Source organism: Mesocricetus auratus, unplaced genomic scaffold (genome assembly GCF_017639785.1).
Source record: "Mesocricetus auratus isolate SY011 unplaced genomic scaffold, BCM_Maur_2.0 Super-Scaffold_100018, whole genome shotgun sequence".
Lineage (NCBI taxonomy): Eukaryota > Metazoa > Chordata > Mammalia > Rodentia > Cricetidae > Mesocricetus > Mesocricetus auratus.
In genome coordinates, this window is record NW_024429199.1 from 43272904 (window position 1) to 43291673 (window position 18770).

Below are 18770 nucleotides of genomic sequence, written 5' to 3' on the forward strand. Positions count from 1 at the left end.
CTTCAGGCATCCAAAGGACTGTGAAGACACGGACCCGCCCATCTTTCACCCTTTATGGGTTGATTGGGGAAAATACCTTCAGCTTCTGGGGACATCATGTCCACTTTCTCAGCGCATAAAGCACTAATGTCACCGAGTCCCCATCTGCAGATGCAGCAGTTTGATGCAAATCAAAGATGTGCCCCTCCCCCCCTCACCTCTTTAATTTGCTGCTTGCTTCTAGCAGTGAGGTCAAAACAGTTTTTTTGCTAGGCTCCTCCAGCCTCATCATTAGCAAATATCCGTACTGGAATTTGCAAAGCACGTTCACTGGCTATTTCTCGTTTGCTAATTTGGCATTAGCAGGGTTGAGGACCATAAAGATGGAAACTGGTACTTTCTAGAAGCAGAATGAGTGCCAGGTGTCAGATGTTTATAATTCCAGCCTCCCTCAGGCAATGAGGGGCTGCCTTCCCTGAGTGTTCAACTCCTGGCCCTCAGGTGCAAGAGTATGTTTACTTTAAGTGACATCTGGACACAACCTTGTCCTCTACAAGGTTAGTTTTGTCATCCAGACACAAACTGAAAATCACCTTGGAAGAAGAAACATTACTTGAATAATTGCATCCATTGGATTTACCTGTGGGCAGGTCTGTGGGGCATTTTCTTGATTGGTGATTGATATGGGCGGGCCAAGCCTGTGGTGGGCGGTGCCATCCCTGGGCAGGTGACCCTGCTTTGTCTAAGAAAACAGCCTGAGCAAACCGAGAGAGAGCAAGCCAGTCAGTCAGCATCGTTTTCCCGAGGCCTCTGTGTCAGTTCCTGCTTGAGTTATTGCCCTGGCTTTCCCTTGGCGATGGGCCGGACGCCGAACAAACCTTTCTTCCTCCAGGCTGCTTCGGGTCAGTGTTTTATCACAGCAGAGACAGCAAACGAGGACTGTGTTTTATAGCGTTGACAAGTTATAAGAGAAAAGTGCACACACACACACATACACACACACACACACACACAACCTCAATGATTTTTAATAACTTTACAGTTTTGTGTTGGAGCCACATTCAAAGCTGGCCTAGGTTTGGAATGTGTGGACCAAGAGAAGCCAAAAGGTTGGATGTCCATGGGCCACATAGAGAGCGGTCAGGGGCAGGCCGGGTGTCTAGCAATTACCTGTAACTCCAGTCCCAAGAGGTCTGGCATTTCCTTCTGGCCTCCAAAGTCACCAGGAATGCACTTGGTGCACAGACATAACTCAGGCAAAACACCCACACAAAAATAACACTATTGTTTAAAAAAATTAATATTAGCCGAGCGTTGGTGGCGCACGCCTTTAATCCCAGCACTCGGGAGGCAGAGGCAGGCGGATCTCTGTGAGTTTGAGACCAGCCTGGTCTACAAAGCAACTTCCAGGACAACTTCCAAAGCCACAGAGAAACCCTGTCTCGAAAAACCAAAAAAAAAAAATTTTTAGACGTGTTACAATGGCTCACACCTGTAATCCCAGTGCTTGAGAAGCTGAGGCAGGAGAGGAGCTATGAGTTTGAGGGTGGGCTGCATAGTGCACTAGTTCTAGGTCAGCTCGAGCTGGAGAGTGAGGCCTGCTCTCAACAAGATAATTCTGCTTGCTTTTCAGAGTTGTGAAAATCAAAACAGGAGAATGGTTCTTCGAGGAGCGCGCCAGGAAATTCCCAACCGAAGGTAAATGCTCTTAAAACCTTAACTCCCGTAAAACGAGCGTCTCTAGTTTTCAAATATTTGGCACTGAGATTTTTGTTTGTTTTGGTTGAAAGGGAAAAAAAAAAGCAGAAAGAAAACCTCGCGGTCTTGGGATTGTCAGAGCATGAAATGACAGTGTTTTGAGTGACGGGCCTGACTGGCTTTTACTAGCGCACCTTAAGCAGTCACCCCTAAGCAGTGGCAGACAGTGGGGTTTGCAATGTGGAGACAAGCTCAGTGCCTAACGCCAGGTGACTTCGGCTTACTCATTGGTGAGGGTTAACAGCCATGCTCAGGGTTCCCTCTTGTAAAGGGGTTATAAGGCCTGCGGGATGAGACTCAGTCAAGTAGGCTCTGCTGGCTTCGGCCTGTTGGGGATCTTTGCTTTGCCTTTGCTTTGGTTGGTGTGAGTGTTTTATCACAGCAAGAGAAAAGTAACAAAATGTCGTCCCACCCCCCAGCACTTGGGTGTCATTCATGTGAGCCCAGCACTCCACCGCTGACACAGCTGCCGCCACCGATCTTTCGAATGTACTCATTTAACTTGTGTTAACTTTATTATCTTTCGTGTGTGGCAAAGGCAACTTAAGACAAAGGGGTTTGGCCACGCGGCGGCGGTGGCGCACGCCTTTAATCCCAGCGCTCGGGAAGCAGAGGCGGGCGGATCTCTGCGAGTTCAAGGCCAGCCTGGTCTACAGAGTGAGTTCCAGGACAGCCAGGGCTACACAGAGAAACCCTGTCTCGGAGGGAAAAAGAAAGAAAAAAAGAAGTTTATTTTGGAGCATGGTTCCGGGTGGATAGAGTCCATCCGGCATGGCATGGTTGGCGACAGGAGCAGTATGCTGACTTATCACATTGCATCCACACACAGGAAGCAGAGAGAGAGAGAGAGTGCAAACAGGAAGTGGGACCATACTATAAACCCTCAATGCCCACCCCCTTCCTCCAGTAAGGCCCCACCTCCTTAAGGCTCCATAGTCTCCCCAAACTGCATCACCAAGGGGGGGAGGGGCAGGTATTCAAATACATGAGCCTGTGAGGGACATTTCTCCTTCAAACCACCACAGACATCGTATGAAACACACAATGACTTTCTGCATCAACAGAGTGACTACAATTTGTTCCACCTTTCCCCTACTGGCAGGCCCTACACCGTTTTGTTTGATTTTTCATTCGGCAGGTCACTGCGGTGAACATCCTGTGCCGGGTCTTGGCAGATTCCTCAGAAGGAGGGTGGCTGGTTGGATGCAGGGACACTCGCAACGGTTATGCTTCCTGCTTTGCCAGCACACCGTCTAGGAAGGGCATTTCATTTGGTGTGCTTGGCAGGGTGGGCCAGCTGCCTTCTCCCATGCCCTGGCCCTCTCAGAAGCATCGTATTGAATTCCATTTGTGCTTTTGTTTTGACCGTAAGCGAGGCCGGCTGGAGCCAAGGCTTCAGAGAGCACTGGCCTGGCCTGTGTGTGGGCCTGGGTTCTATCTCACATCAAAAGAAAATGAGAGTTAAGCAGGGGGAGACGGGAGGAGGAAGAACAGGGGGAGGGAGTGTGGACGTGTTCCGTGTTAAAAGCCCAGCAGCTCCACCCAGGGATAGGCCGCTAATGCTCTCTGGCATTATTTCTGCCTGCCCCCCCATGTGTGCTCATGTGCGGATATTCACATCTTTATACTGTTTAGGAACTGGAGAGATGGCTCAGAGGTTAAGAGCACCGGCAAGCCGGACAACCTGAGTTCAGTCCCACATGGTAGAAGAGACCCAACTCCCACAAGTTGTCCTGACACCCTCCCCCACTGTATTAAAATGTACTAAAAATTTTTTAACTGTTTTGTTGAATCGTAAAAGACATAGCTATAAAAATGATGACAACTTCATGTGACAGTTGTATAATTGGGAGCAATATGATCTTTAATTTTATCCTGCTGTTTCTCCATGCAGTACTTTGTAAAGGACGTTTTCCAGACACTTAAACATCATGGAGCATGTGGTCTCTGATGACCTCACCTCACCCATCCTCAGAATGCCCCACCATTTGTTCAACCACGTGGGTAGGAAGGGCAGGGCTGTTTGGCGATGGAGGCAGTGTTAGGCCCACAAGTGCCCACCTCAGGCTGAGGTTTGGGGAGTTTTCTTTTTAGCACTGCAAACCAAGCCAAGTTTAATGTTGAGCTGAAATTCCAGGGATCACCACGTCCTCAGGCACCAGTTTCATTTATATGTGTTTTACTTAGTCCTCCCTTAATGGTCCTACTAGATATGTGCCGTTTACGATAAATATTACCAGAATACCATGAAAGTAGACTAGACGGAAGTCATAACCAGTAAAGAATAATAGAAATCCACTGTGGGAACATTTGCTCTGCCAGTCTCCCAACTTTTAAAAAGACTTAAGAGGGCTGGCAGGGTGGCTCAGGGGGAAGACAGTTTGCTGCTCAATCATGAAGTTCTGGGTTCAAATTCTCCAGAACCCATGTAAAAAGCCAGTGTGACTGTATGTGTACCAGTAACCCCAAGCCAGTGTGACTGTATGTGCTGATAGACCCAGGACCATGGTGGAGATTCACTAAGGCTCCCTGGCTACCAATCTACTCCGGGTTGTGAGAGAGAACTTGACTCGAGGTGGTGGCGCACACCTTTAATCCCAGCACTCAGGAGGCAGAGGCAGGTGGATCTCTGTGAGTTTGAGGCCAATCTGGTCTACAGAGCCAGTCCAGGACAATCTCCAAAACAATACAGAGAAACCCTGTCTCAAAAAAAAAAAAAAAAGAAAAAAGAAAAGAAAAAGAAAACAAGGTGGAGAGTCACGGAGCCGACGGTGTACACAACTGCACCCCCGCGCCTGTGCATATGCTACGCCTGTAGACCAAGAACATAATAAAGAATAAGCGGGAGCAAGCCCCAGTTTCTTGTTCTGCACAAAAGCAGGGTAAATTATTTATTTTTTATGATATACTGCATTTTCTAAGCCTTTTAAATTAGTTTTATGGTTTTTTTTAAAGATTTATTTATTATATATACACTGTTCTGCCTGCATGCCAGAAGAGGGCACCAGGTCTCATTATAGATGGTTGTGAGCCACCATGTGGTTGCTGGGAACTGAACTCAGGACCTCTGGAAAAGCATTCAGTGCTCTTAACCTCTAAGCCATCTCTCCAGCCCCCAGTTTTATGGTTTTTTATAAAAAAACAACTTATTATACTTACCTGGCAGGTGAGATACCATGGTCACAAAGGTGGTTTTCCCAGGGACACGCTTATCCATTGCATTCCGGATGTGCTGCCCCCCTGTGATTTCTCCAAATTCGGGAAATTCGACTAGATAATTTATGGTAGTGGGAGACTGTGTTCGTGCTCTCCCCTTATAAAAGTTATTTTTTTTAATTTTTATTTTATGTGTGTGCCTGAGGTATGTATATACGTGTTGGATCCCCTGGGACTGAGGTGGGTGCTGGGATCTGAACCCACGTCCTCTGCAAGAGCAGCAAGTATCTTAACCGCTGAGCCATGTCCCTAGCCTCTGCCATTGCGATCTTGAGAGGTTTATCTGTTCTCATTGGAACCGTTGTGTGGGCGGCCAGAGCTTCATGAAGTGTCTTTAGGACTCTTCCCTGGCTGTCTTAACATTGTTCCCTCTAGGTCTGCTGTCTGCAGGGTTTGGTGGTGTATGCACAAGGATTTTAATGTAATTTCAGGGTCTCTGGCTTCACGATCAGCTGAAAGTGTTTGGAGTTTGTGGCTCCTGGTTTTACACACTAAAGTCACAATTCAATGAGGCATTGGGGACGCGTTAGGTGTTGCGGGTGGGACTTGAACAGGGTTATGCTAGGCAGGTCGCCAGGGCATTCTTTATGAGTACTGTGAGCTCGAGAGCTGCCGGTAAAGTGGCTGTGTTAATAGGATGGACATTTTCTTACCTCGCCTGAAACTGGGAATCACCTTTGCTCTTGGCGCCGCCTTCTGGCTCTTTGCTGGAAGTGCACGTCGATGCTGGTGCCTTAATGGTCATCGTTTGTAGAACATCTGCTTGATGTGCACAAAGAGCTGCGTTTGCTTCTCTGCACCATATAAAATGAGGCACAGTCGTGTCTGCTTGTGACCCCAGCACTCGGCATCAAGGTTGTCTTCAGATACAGAGTGAGTTTGAGGCCAGTCTGGACTACCTGACGCTTTGACTAGTGTGTGTGTGTGTGTGTGTGTGTGTGTGTGTGTGTGTGTGTGTGTAAGACAGATGAAAGTCAGACAGTTTGCACATCTGTGGTCCCCAGCACTTGAGGCTGAGGCTGATTATATGCAGTGAAATCCTGTCTCAAATGCATTTGAGCGCGCGCACACACACACACACACACACACACACACACACAAATCAGTAAGCAGTGTAGTTTTTAAACTCTTTTCAAGTTAAAAGAGGGTAAATGTTACATGTAAACAATCTACTCAGACGCCCTCTATTGTTAAAACTGGAAATAAAATGACGTAGTGAGGCTGGCCCTCTACACCCCTCAGCTGGGAAAGCAAAAGGCCCCAGGTTCCATTCCCTGTACAGAAAGGACAAGAGGTTAGTTGGGCAGCCAACTCTGATGATCCGTGTTTGGTCTCCAGGGTCCACACAGAGAGGATTAACTCCCAAATTTTGTCTCACACACACACTAAACAAATAAACACCGCAAAGAGATAGGTTTCATTAAGTATGTGTGCAGCTCTGCTCAAGACCGTGCCTGTGTCCTCTTCACTGTTCACCCAGTGAGCACCACCAACCCCATTAATCAGACTCTGCAGGGATGGGTTCTGTATGGCTTGCTTTCAGCTCATATGAGTTCACACCCCTGCTAGTTAGTGTCTTTAGCGAAATCCAGAAATCTTCCAGAAACAAAATGCTCTGTTTCTTTTTTAAATTTAATATTTATTTGCATCAATGTTTTGCCTTCGTGTCTATCTGTGTGAGGGTGTCAGATCTTGGAGTTACAGACAGTTGTGAGCTGCCATGTGGGTGCTGGGAATTGAACCCAGGCCCTCTGGAAGAACAGTCAGTGCTCTTAACCACTGAGCCATCTTTCCAGTCCTCTTTCTTATATTAAAGAAAAGATGGGGTCCTGGTTTTGATTGTTTTTTCCTTGATATTCTCCTTAAGAGGAAGGCCCACAGACACGGCACTGCAGAGAGAACAGTGTAATCTAGAAGTGGTGCTCCCAGCAGGCTGGGGCCTTGTCAGGTCCCTGAATTTTAGACTGGTCCAACCAAGCCTGGGTAGAGCAGAGATGATCAAGTCAGATTTCATGATCAGTAAAGTAAGGCCCTGACCTTTAAACTTCCCACTTTTTCCCAGTGTTTGTAGGTAGTAATCTTCCCAAAGCAGATTTCTTGATTTTCTTTTCCATTAAAAAAATCAATTTGGTTTGTTCTTTTGCAATTTCACAGTTGTATAAAATGCATTGTGATTACTCTCCCCAAGACCTTTCCCACTTCCTTCGCAACTCTGTCAATACCCTGGGCCCACACACTCCTTCCCCATATTTATGACTTTGGGATTTCTGCTTTTGAGTTGTTGGTCAGGGAGACTTAGTGAGCCTTCATGCTACTGCTTAGCGAGTTTTGGTTTCTTCCGGTGTTATCTCCATATCCACCACCCCGTGCGTGGAATGCCTTCTCCTGGATACTTGAGATAAAAAGATAGTGAGGCTCATGCCCTTGGAGATGTCTCAGTCTAGTGAGGTATATGAACATACACCCAGCTTCCTATGGGGAAGGCACAGGGTCTGTGCAGCAGCCACTGTTGAGAGACCGGCCTCTCAAAGACAGTTCATTGTTCCAGGTTCGTTTCTGTTGCTGTGATAAAACAGGGTAGGAACTCAGGCATCTGGGCCACATCACATCCTCAGGCAACAGCAGAGGGAGATGAACGCGTTCTTGCTTGCATCTTCCGACTAGCTAGCTTTCTTCAGGCTGATCCGATCTGGGCGCCGAACTAGCGAATGGCGCTGCCCCTGATGGGCTGGGTTTTCCTAAATCAGTCAATAACCCAGACAGCCCCCAGAGATGTGCTCGGAGGCCATCCTGATCTAGTCAGCTCCACAGCTGAAACTCTTCCCAGGTGACTCTAGACGGTGCCCAGCTGACAGTTAAAGCTAACAGCACATGGCAGTCACCATGTCGCTGCGAATAAACCATGACTAAGACATGGACAAGAGGTACAGACAGTTTCAGTTGAGAGGGGTGTAGGGAGAGTATAAAGTGTGGGTTATGCGATGTGTCTGTCTAGAGACCTTCCCTGACCAAGCACCTGGGATGGTAGTGGCAGCGGGTGACCCTGGAGAGGAAGGTGGTGACTAACTCAGAGGGTCTCCAGACTGGCTTCCTAGGACAGCACAGTAAAATGCCAAAGCCTCTATTACTTCCATAGCCCCAGGTAACGGAGAGTTACTGGTAGATATTTTAGAGGCGGGGACTCTCAGACCAGGGGACCATGCTTCCCATGTCCGTCAAGCCTCTGGGCAGGGCGGTCTCAGCAGCTCTGGCATACCCCTGGCTTTTAGAAGCTTCACCCCAGCCCTGCCTCCATTGCTACATACCCATCTCCACCTAATCTTCCCTCTGAGCAGGTACTGCTTGGGTTTGAGTTTCCCTTCTTATAAGAATGCAGCCCTACCAGATGAGGACAGTAATGGCTTCATCTGCCACCAGCGGCCCTGTTTCCCCATGCTCTGTTCTATAAGGTGGGAACAGAGTGGGTTTGATGGGAAGTGTCTCAGATGCAGGGAACTCCTCGTCCTCAGAGGGAGCTATGAGACCTGGGCTTTCACTCTGGGACGAGTACCTACTTGCAGAAAAGAGGAGAGTAATGTGACCAAAGTAAGAACATTACTCTCCGGGTTAACATTGTTCTGCGTACATGTATGCATGAGCCTGCTCTCCAGGTCAGCCACATGGTCTTGCAAGGAGCTGGGGCCATCCAAGAGCTGGGCAGGACACAGACCTCTGCAGTCCTCCTGCTCCCTGCTCCCCTGAGCTCCGGGGAGTGACCTCTGTGCAAATTTCTTCAGAAGGCTACAGGAATTATAACCGAGTCAACAACAAAGAAAAGCATGAAGATTTGGTGGCTTTTGAACTACTAAAAGCGATGAGCAAGGGAAGTGGGGGTAAACGGGGTGAATAAAAGCCACACAAGGAGCCAGGCGTTGGTGGCGCACGCCTTTAATCCCAGAACTTGGGAGGCAGAGGCAGGCGGATCTCTGTGAGTTCGAGGCCAGCCTGGTCTACAAAGTGAGTTCCAGGACAGCCTCCAAAGCCACAGAGAAACCCTGTCTCGAAAAAACAAAAAAACAAAACAAAACAAAAAAAGCAACACAAGGGGCAGCGTCTCTCAGAGTGATGTGTCACCCGGTCACCCTCATTTGGGTTCTCATGCCATGCAGGTTCTGATCTACAACGAGGGCGGATATGGGTCTCTGGGGAGCCTCCCATTTCCCCACAGTACGACACAGGAACCTGACACAAACTTACGTTGCAAGCTAAGAATTTTTTTTCAAAAAATTTATTTAAATTGTAACTTGTTTCACATGTCAATCCCAGTTCCCTCTCCCTCCCCTCCTCCCCTCCTCCCTACCGACCCCCTGTCCCATTCCCTTTCTGCTCCCCAGGGAGGGTGAGGCCTTCCATGGAGGAATCTTCAAAGTCATATCATTTGGAGCAGGGCCTAGGCACTCCCCAAGCTAAGAACTTTTTAAAAGGTTTTATTTGATATGTATATGTGTTTTGTCTGCATGTATGAATGTGCACCACAGGTGTGCCTGGTGCCCACAGAGGGCAGAAGAGACCGTCAGATCCTATGGAGCTGAAGTTACGGAAGGTTGTGAACCCCCTCGTGGGTGCTGAGAACTGAACCCGGGTCTTCTGTGAGAGCAACACGTGCTCTTAGCTACCGAGTCACCGTTAGAGCACCTAGAATTTTTTCGTTATTGTTTTGGGTTTTCGAGACAGGGTCTCTCTGTAGTTTTGGAGGCTGTCCTGAAACTCGCTCTTGTAGACCAGGCTGGTCTCAGAACTCACAGAGTTGCCTCCCGAGTGCTGGGACTAAAGGCATGTGCCACCAACGCCCAGCTGCTCCTAGAATTTTTTAATTGGTTTAAAAAGTTAATATTTGTGATCATATAAGTGATATTAAATTCAAACCTTAGTGTCCATAATGTTTGGTCAGAACATAATTCTCAGGGCTGCTTTCCTTAAGCCCCGGCCCTGAGTGTGTTTCCCATTTTGACATGGGCTTCTGCTTGACACGACCTGCAGGGGGCAGCAGAGAGCCAGACAGGCAGCAGCAAGGTTACTTACTGAGGCGGAGCATATGAAATGGGGGCGAGGGAGGGGGGCAGGAGGGGCAGGCCAGGGATTAGTAGAGAGTTATGAGATAAGAGTCTGGGGGGGTAGGAATGCCTGGCGAAGTAGCCCCAAGAGACCAGGTGGGGGTGACAGTAATTGCGGAGGCAGGGGTTAGGTGCAGCCCGGGTAAACCAGGCAGGTAGGGAGAAACTATAAGCTATTTGGAGTGGAAGGGACAAGGGCTGTGGGTACGGAGGAGCCCAGGCAAGGCAAGAACACCGAGGGACACTACGCAGGGCTTGTGATTTAGGCCTTGGGTGATGGAATGATGGCTTCAGATTTGGGAGCGTGGGATTGTGCCCTGAGGCTGGGGATGGCAGATATCCAGGGACAAGCAGGTGAGAGAGACTAGGGGAGTTAAATGGTCTATGAAGTGGATACCTAGAGCTCACTGTCCTTGTTTTTGCTTTTCACCTGGAGTCCTGCTGGGCCACCATCACCCGGCAGAGAACTTGACAGTCGTCTCCCAGTTCCTATCTGGGCGTCTCTGTCCCGACAGCTCTTGTAGATGGGGTGCTCCGTGTGTTGTCTCCTGGTTTCTGCCTTGGAGAAGTACTTCTTAGTGGGCCAGCATATGGGGACGCTCCCAAGTTACTTTTAGAACGCTTGTATGGACCCCCAAAATGTGCACAAGCTCAGAGACTAAGAACATTTGGCCTGGGGTGGGAGTCGTTGGTAGAGTGCCGGCCTCGTGTGCAGGAGGTCTTGGGTTCTAGCCCTCACTACATAAGACCAGGGGCAGTGGTGCACACCTGTGAGTCCAGCACCAGGATTTGAAGTTCAAGACCTCCTCAGACTGTGTCGTGAGTTTAAGGCTAGCGTGGGCTACAGGAGACCCTGTCTCAAACAAAACCAGACAAAAGTCCTTTAGATATGATTTTAAGATTCCTGACCCTATGGAGCCAGCCAAGATAAAGACGTGGAGTTGGGGACGCGCCCTGGTTTGAGGGTTGGGGCTGGGCTTGACATCAGGGTTTAACCCTGGGTGTGGTCTGTCCCCTCCTCGAGGTTCCTGTCCTGGCAGTGTCAACGGCCCCCTCTGTCAGTGTGTCCTTAAGTAACACTGGCACCCAGATCTCTGCGGTGAATTAAAATCTTTCAAACAGCACAAGAGCTCTCCTCCCCGCCCAAAGCCCCAGTGAGCCAGGCCATGTGGAGGTGCTAGAAATCTCCTTGAGCTGCAAACCTACTCCCACAATGCAGCTCCACCCACCCCTGTGCTGGTAGCTAAGAGCCATTGTGATCACAGGAATATGGACAGGCAGAATTTTATTGGGGGGGGGGGCAGGTTTAGACCATCAGGAAACAAAAGGGGCTACTATGGCAGGCACAGTCTGATTTAGGAAATTATTAGTCACTCTCACTAGAAATAAGTAGATTACATTTTTAAAGAGATTAGCTTAAATCGTCATCACAAGGTTTTGATGCAGGGTTTCCTGGGGAAAGGAACTGGGGAACTTAAAGGATTGTTTCAAATTACCCAGATTTAGAAAATCTAATTCAAGTGGTTCCAGACATGATGGATGGGGGGGGGGGGGTGCTGTTAACAGGTCATTGTGTGTGTGTAGGGGTCAGTGATTTTCTAGATATGGAAGGCTGCACAATATTCCCACCACCTACAACTATATTTTTATGTTTACTATTTTTTATTTTACGGTTGTTTTGTCTGTATGTGTTTCTGTGCTCCACATGTGGTGCCTACAGAGGCCAGAAGAGGGCATTGAAACCCCTAGAATTGGAGTTACAGATGGTTGTGAGCTGCCCCGTGGGTGCTGGGAGTCAAAACCAGGGCCTCTAGAGCGGTCAGTACTTAACTGCTGAGCCATCTCTGCAGCCCTGTGTTTGTGAATGGTGTGTGTGTGTGTGTGTGTGTGCATACACATGCACGCATGTACCAGGCACATGTGTATCGTCTCTCTCCCTGCACCATGTGGGTTTGGGGATGAAGCTCGAGCTGGTAGATTTGGTGGCAGGTGCCGTCACCTGCTGAGCCGTGGCACCCAAGCCCCCAGGACCTGGCTTTTAGTACTTCTGTCCCCACCCCAGAAAGACCTCTTTTTAATAGGCAGGAGTGACATGGGAATAGTCTCCGCTGTGACGATTACAGTGTTTGTGTCCCTACAGTGTGTTCTCAGTACTGACTGCCCTTGACTTGTTTCTCCCCCAGGCAAACACGAGACTGCTGGGGCGAAGCTCCTGCAATCTTATCAGAGGCTGAGGTGAGTGCATGGGACATCGTGTCCCACGTCAGCAGGAGCTCAGAGGACGTCCTGAGAGGACTCATGAATCCCCACCTCTAGAGCTCACTGCTCAGGAACACATTAAAAAAAATTATGAAGTTCTTGGAGAAGATTGAGAGGAGGGTCCAGATTTCATGAGGAACCTTCTAGTTATCCTATTTTTTTAAACTCAGTGTTTTTCCCCTCAGCTCTTCCTGAGAGGCTGTAAATAGTGAAATATCGTTTTTGTTTATGCTTTTGAGATAGTCTAAACAAGAAGTTGTATTTATTTCCCTTCCTTTCTCTGGCATCTTCCCCAGTACTGGGCATCTGCCTAATTACCCCCCTTCCCCTCCTCTTCCCCTCTCTCCTTCCCCGTTTCCTCCTCCTCCTTCCCCTCCCCCTCCCCGTTCTCTCTCTCCTCCCCCTCCATCATCGTTCCCCTCCCTTTCTCCTCCTCCTTCCCTATACAGGGTCTTGCCATGTAGCCCCATGGTCTGGTCATTGCTATGTAGCCCAGGCTGGCCATGAAGTTCTGGCAATCCTCTTGCCTGGGCCTACCCAGGATCAATATCACAGGCCGGTGGCCACATCTACTTTTTACTTTATTTTCCCATCCCCCATTGGTTCTTCTTTTAGCTCATGCTTCCAATTCTTCTCAGTGTTTAAATTTGTGTGTTTTTTTCTTTCACATTTTGGCTCTTCTGCTGGTGTGGTTTGTGCTAAGGGTACAAGAGTCCAGACAGGACTCCACATACAAAGCCTGGGTCCAAGAGGAGCTCAGTGTGGGAGCCAGGGTACCCTAGTGGCTTCACAATGTGATGGAGAAGTCGATGCCTGGACTGAAGGCAGCGAAACCCTCATGTGTCCCTGAGACACCACCACACAGTACCCGCAGAGAAGCAGGGCCAAGCCGTGCTGCTGGCTCCTTTTCTTTAAAAGGAAACTAGATACAAACAAAGCTAAGAGCTTGGGTGATGCACTCACACATTTGTAGACACATAACTAGTAACACGAGTAGTTCTAACGCATTTTTGTTGTTGTTGTTGTTGTTTCTCCTCAGCAGCAAAATCTCTGTGGTCCCTCCTACACCGCCACCGCTCAGTGAGAGTCAGTGCAGCGGCAGCCCTGGCAGGGTAACTAATCTGCCCCTGGGTGGGAAGCAGGGAGGGAAGGGCCAGGGAGGATGCTGGAGAGATGGGCCAGCAGATCTGACTTGACTGGAGCTGGAATGGAGAAGCGCTTTCCTTTCCTCCGTTGCCAGGGACCATCTGCAGTCTCAGCTGGCTCCGTCTGCCTGTACCCTGAGATATCTTGTCCAGAGTCTCGTCCCCAGCTTCCATCCCTGACTCTGTAGTGTGCCTTTAAGTGTGTGTGGGCCTGACATGTGTACAGGGCAGGTGGTGTGAGCGGTGTGCCTGCGGGAATGAATCAGTGTTTGCAGGCTCTGGGGGGACCAGAATCATTTCTGTCCAAAGAATTTAGCTGTGTGACCTCAGAGTTACCTTGGTTTTCCACCTGAGAAGTGGAAATAATTCTTTGACTTGTTTCCCATGCAGGGTAATGTCTATGTGTGCTTGGAAACTGAAGTGCCGTGGAATTGTATGGCTTTTATTATCTTCATCAATCTGTGCATTGAAGGGAATTGTTGTGTCTTACATGGGACAATTGACATGTCTATTTGAGAGATGAAAACATGTTCATTGTTTTCCAAGTTCACAGACACCCTGGGGTGAACCTCACAATTCTACTCTATTTTCTCCTGCGATCATGTTCTGAGGACATATTTTGGGGTGAACTGATGAATGCTGGAAGAGGGTGGATAGACAGATGGGTAGTTGGGTGGATGGATGGATAGTTGGGTGGATAGACAGATGGGTGGGTGGATGGATAGTTGGGTGGGTAGATGGATAGTTGGGTGGGTAGATGGATAGTTGGGTGGATAGAGGATAGTTGGGTGGGTAGATGGATAGTTGGGTGGGTAGATGGATAGTTGGGTGGATAGAGGATAGTTGGGTGGGTAGAAGATAGTTGGGTGAGTAGATGGATAGTTGGGTGGGTAGATGGATAGTTGGGTGGATAGAGGATAGTTGGGTGGGTAGATGGATAGTTGGGTGGGTAGATGGATAGTTGGGTGGATAGAGGATAGTTGGGTGGGTAGATGGATAGTTGGGTGGGTAGAGGATAGTTGGGTGGGTAGATGGATAGTTGGGTGGGTAGATGGATAGTTGGGTGGATAGAGGATAGTTGGGTGGGTAGATGGATAGTTGGGTGGGTAGATGGATAGTTGGGTGGGTAGAAGATAGTTGGGTGGGTGGGTAGAGGATAGTTGGGTGCATGGATGGATAGCTGGGTGGGTAGAGGATAGTTGGGTGGGTAGAGGATAGTTGGGTGGGTGGATAGAGGATAGTTGGGTGGGTGGATAGAGGATAGTTGGGTGGGTGGATAGAGGATAGTTGGGTGGGTGGATAGAGGATAGTTGGGTGGGTGGATAGAGGATAGTTGGGTGGATGCATGGATAGTTGGGTGGGTAGAGGATAGTTGGGTGGGTAGAGGATAGTTGGGTGGGCTGATGGGGTGGGCAAATGAATGGATAATGAGTGAGTAGGTAGACAAATGAGTAGTCAGAGTGGGTGGATGGATAAACGGTTGATGGATGGACGCATGGATGCATGGGTGGGTGGGTGGGTGGATGCATAGAATGTTGAGGTGGGAGGATAGACAAGTGGAAACTGGGTGGGCAGGTGGATTGATGGCCATTGGATGAGTGGGTACAGAGGGACAGACATAGATAGATGAATAGTGTCTACTTGAGTAGATGGTGGGCGAGCAGGCCGATGGGTAGCCAGTGAGTAGGTGGATGGATGGATGAGACCTGAACTAAGTTACTGGTTTTCCCTTTTCTATGTCCTTTTTGGGAGAGAGAGTTCTGTCTCCAGGCAAGTCACCTTGTCCCTTATAGTACCCTCAGCCCCCATGTCACCTGTACTCCATTCCTTCTACACAGGATTTGTGTAGGGCTACAAAAGGAAGGAGGTCAAGCAAAGGTGATTATCTGAGTACCATCTGTGAGCCAATGACATGCCATTATGTCTAAGAAGGAGTTGTTATCTTGTGAACTACCTGTTGACAATGCTCCATTCTTTAATGAGGCCCCAAAACACGGAGGAAGATGGCTGAGGGCCGGGGATGCCTATTTCTGGGGGCTGCGCCCTATCCCCTCCAGACACACGCTTGTGCCCACACTGCACCCCTCCCCACCCATTCCCGCCTGCAGTGTTTGGGGGCTGGCAGCCTGGAGACAACAGGGCAAACGCAGGTGGTCTAACAGCTCATTGTCCTGTATCTGTTTCAGTTACAGCAACTTGGTCACTTTCGAGGATTTAATAAGTCCGTGGAAAACTTGTTTCTGTCTGTCACCACCCAGATGAGAAGTAAGTGATACTCAGGATGTGTCCTGTGCAGGCAACCCAGGCATCCTCCTGTGGGAAAGCCATGGGTCAATGGAGTGGCCTCAGGTGCCATTCCAGTCTATTGGCCTCACTCTGACCCCTGCTTGTCTTGCCCAAACCTGCCCTGCTCAGCAGCACAAAGAATTCCAGAGGAACAAAAACAAAACCTGAAAATACCTTGCAATAAATCCAAAACCCTGGCCTTTCTGGCTGGCAGAGCCCAGTATCTTCCGCTTGTCCATTCTTCTCCCCGGTAAACTTTTCTGAGGTGGCAGTAATCCCCCAGCCATAGGTGCAATTAACCCCGCCATGGCTTGGCAGCCCATCTCTTTGAGCATTCCTTCGGTTCAAATGTCTTTACCCACTTCTGATTCCTGGGGCCTCCTAAGATGTCCAGACCTGGGCAGTGATGGAACGGGTCCGAATGGGCCTTGGGAATACATTTCTCTTTATCTGCTCTCGAATTCTGTGTTGCCTTCTTTCTGTAGTTGTCTGTGATGGCCTCATTGCTGTTGGCTGAGCCAGCTGTACAATTTGATGTAAATTAGTTGTCTGTGTTCCACACAAGCCCCGGTCACAAACACAGCTGAAACGGGATCCCTGTTCTGCCATCAGCAGTGGGCTGTCCTGGGCCTCTTTCAGGAGGAGGAAACCACGGACTTTGATGGGCCTGTTTGCCTCTCTGCAGACATCAGCTTGGCTGTGACAACAGTCTGTTCTCTGCACAGCTAGTGCTGGTCCCAGGGCAGCCTCCAAATCAGACCCCTCCCCAAGTCCACGTGGCGTACATGGATTCTCTATCGCCTGCAAAAAACACCGCTCTCACTTCAAAGGAAATAGGAGATAGTTTGTTCTGGAGATAAAGATGAGCGGCTCAGGTTACCCCAAATCCCACAGTGAAATACGGTTAAAGTTTCATGGAAATTTTGTGGGACTAATACAAGGAAAGTCATAAATTAGGAACACTTTTCAAATTTAGTGGTGGGAACGTCAGAGAGTTGGGTTGTGAAAAAGTGGGGAAGTTTCTGTTAGAGGCTTCAGATGTTTCCTGATGACATCTTAGCCTTTGGGATGAAGGAAGCCCTGAGTTTATTCATATATCCCAAAAGGATTTACCCAAAAGTCACACGAGGATAGATGTTATGTCATACACGCAGGTAGACAATGAATGGCTATTAAGGAAACTAATGATAGCCCAAGATAATTTAGCTCTGAACCTGCAACATTCCAACTCTCTAGAGACTTTTGTTTTGTTTTTTGTTTGTTTTGTTTTGTTTTGTTTTTTTTGGTTTTTTGAGACAGGGTTTCTCTGTATTGTTTTGGAGGCTGTCCTGGAACTCGCTCTGTAGACCAGGCTGGTCTCGAACTCACAGAAATCCACCTGCCTCTGCCTCCCGAGTGCTGGGACTAAAGGCATGTGCCACCAACACCTGGCCAGACGTTCTAATCAATCAGCTTTGCAGAATCTTTAAGACAGGCGACTTCTTTCTGGAAATTTGCTCCCTCAGCCCAAGGCTTCTATGGAATCCTTGCCTCAGAATTAATCCCAACACCTGAGATTCCTCAGCCACCAAAATCCAAAGAGGCAGGATACCCATGTCACAGCACATGTGCCCTCCACACAGGTAGTCCTAAATACAAAGGTGCGGCTGATGTAACCTTGTCCCCACCCGGGATGGGGTAGCACCTGTCCTCAGATGGGGAAGTCGGCTGCAACCTGCAGCCTCTGTGCTTGGCCTGCCATCAGCCATAGGCAGAGACAGCCAAGGCCAACCTGTCTGGGGCCTGGGAATGGATGGGTAGCATTGTTGGTGCGGATTCCCATTTCTTCATTTTGTTCTTGGTGTGTCCTCCTTGCTCCATTCTCCTCAGAGGTGGGTACAGAGGAAAGCCCAACCTCGGGGGGGGAAGGTGGGTTAGTGCCTAGAGTCCTCAGGGAGGGGCTTGTGAAGGGCCCAGAGCAATCCGAGGATCAGTGGCCCAGGACGCTAACTTTGGTTTGGACCTACAGGGTTTGATGACCCAGAGTGCCACCCTCTGTCTACCTATGTTGTCCAAAGCACCTAGAAGAGATTCCAGTCCTGTAAATGTCCCACGCTGGGCCCCCTTAGCAGACAAAGAGGGGGTTGAGTTGACTCTTACTTGGTAGCAATCTGTGTTTCTTTCTCGTCTTCCTCGCTCCTCTTCCTCCTCCCCCACCCCTCGTCCCCCACTCATACTGATGTAGAAAACTACTTGTCAGAACCCCAAACTTTTCAGGTTCTCCTCTACTTGAAGCCATGACCTCAAAATGGACCAAACAGGCACAGTGTGACCAGACAGATGTCAGACAGTACCTACCAGTGTCCAGACATGGGAACCTTTTGCACCTTCTGCATCCTGGCTGCTGCGGGACGGCTGCCATTAAGGATCCCGCCATGTACTTGTCTTTTCTGGTTGCTAGCATCAACTGATGCCCCCCAAGATACTTCTGGATGGTAGACCTGAGAATGCTGGGGTGGCGTGACTCTCAGAGAGGAGCAGCAGGGAGGAGAGACAGGCAAATCGGTGCCCTGGACTTGGGAAGCAGGTGGGGAGTCTCTCAAGCTCTCCCCAGACAGTGCAGACAGCAGTTGGGGAATCTCCCAGGCTCTCCACAGACAGTACAGACAGCAGGTGGGGAGTCTCCCAGGCTCTCCACAGACAGTGTAGACAGCAGTTGGGGAATCTCCCAGGCTCTCCACAGACAGTGCAGACAGCAGTTGGGGGAATCTCCGAGGCTCTCCACAGACAGTGCAGACAGCAGTTGGGGAGTCTCCCAGGCTCTCCCCAGACAGCAGGTAGCAGGCAACAGAAGCATGGAATCACCCCACGATGTCTCCGTGCGTGGACCAACCAACAGTGATGTTCACGAGTTCCCGAGGAACCGCTGGCAAGGAGCACAGCTGGAGTGAGCCACACTCTAGAGCCCAGAGAACCGCTGTACAGTCAGGGGAGGGCCTCACGAGTAACTGTAATAGTCACAGTCTACTTGACAATCAGAAGGTTGAGTTAGAGG

At 49.3% G+C, this 18770-nt stretch overlaps 1 protein-coding gene and 1 non-coding gene across 9 annotated transcripts in view; both read left to right on the forward strand.

Annotated features, from left to right (window-relative positions):
- The window catches only part of Sytl3 (synaptotagmin like 3), a 67706-nt gene that overhangs the window by 24187 nt on the left and 24749 nt on the right, over window positions 1-18770 (forward strand). For 2 of the 8 annotated variants that reach the window (XM_021224633.2, XM_040758140.1), the window contains exons 4-7: window positions 1613-1677; window positions 12230-12281; window positions 13345-13417; window positions 15637-15715. In XM_021224633.2, coding sequence (XP_021080292.1) covers window positions 1613-1677; window positions 12230-12281; window positions 13345-13417; window positions 15637-15715 — 269 coding nt within the window. Of the gene's footprint in view, window positions 1-711; window positions 882-1612; window positions 1678-12229; window positions 12282-13344; window positions 13418-13840; window positions 13884-15636; window positions 15716-18770 lie in introns of those variants that run through there. The other 6 variants (XM_021224634.2, XM_021224636.2, XM_021224638.2 and 3 more) reach the window with 6 other exon arrangements.
- LOC121132932 lies at window positions 4889-5053 on the forward strand. Its single transcript, XR_005869655.1, has one exon. It is a non-coding gene; the product is annotated as a U1 spliceosomal RNA (small nuclear RNA).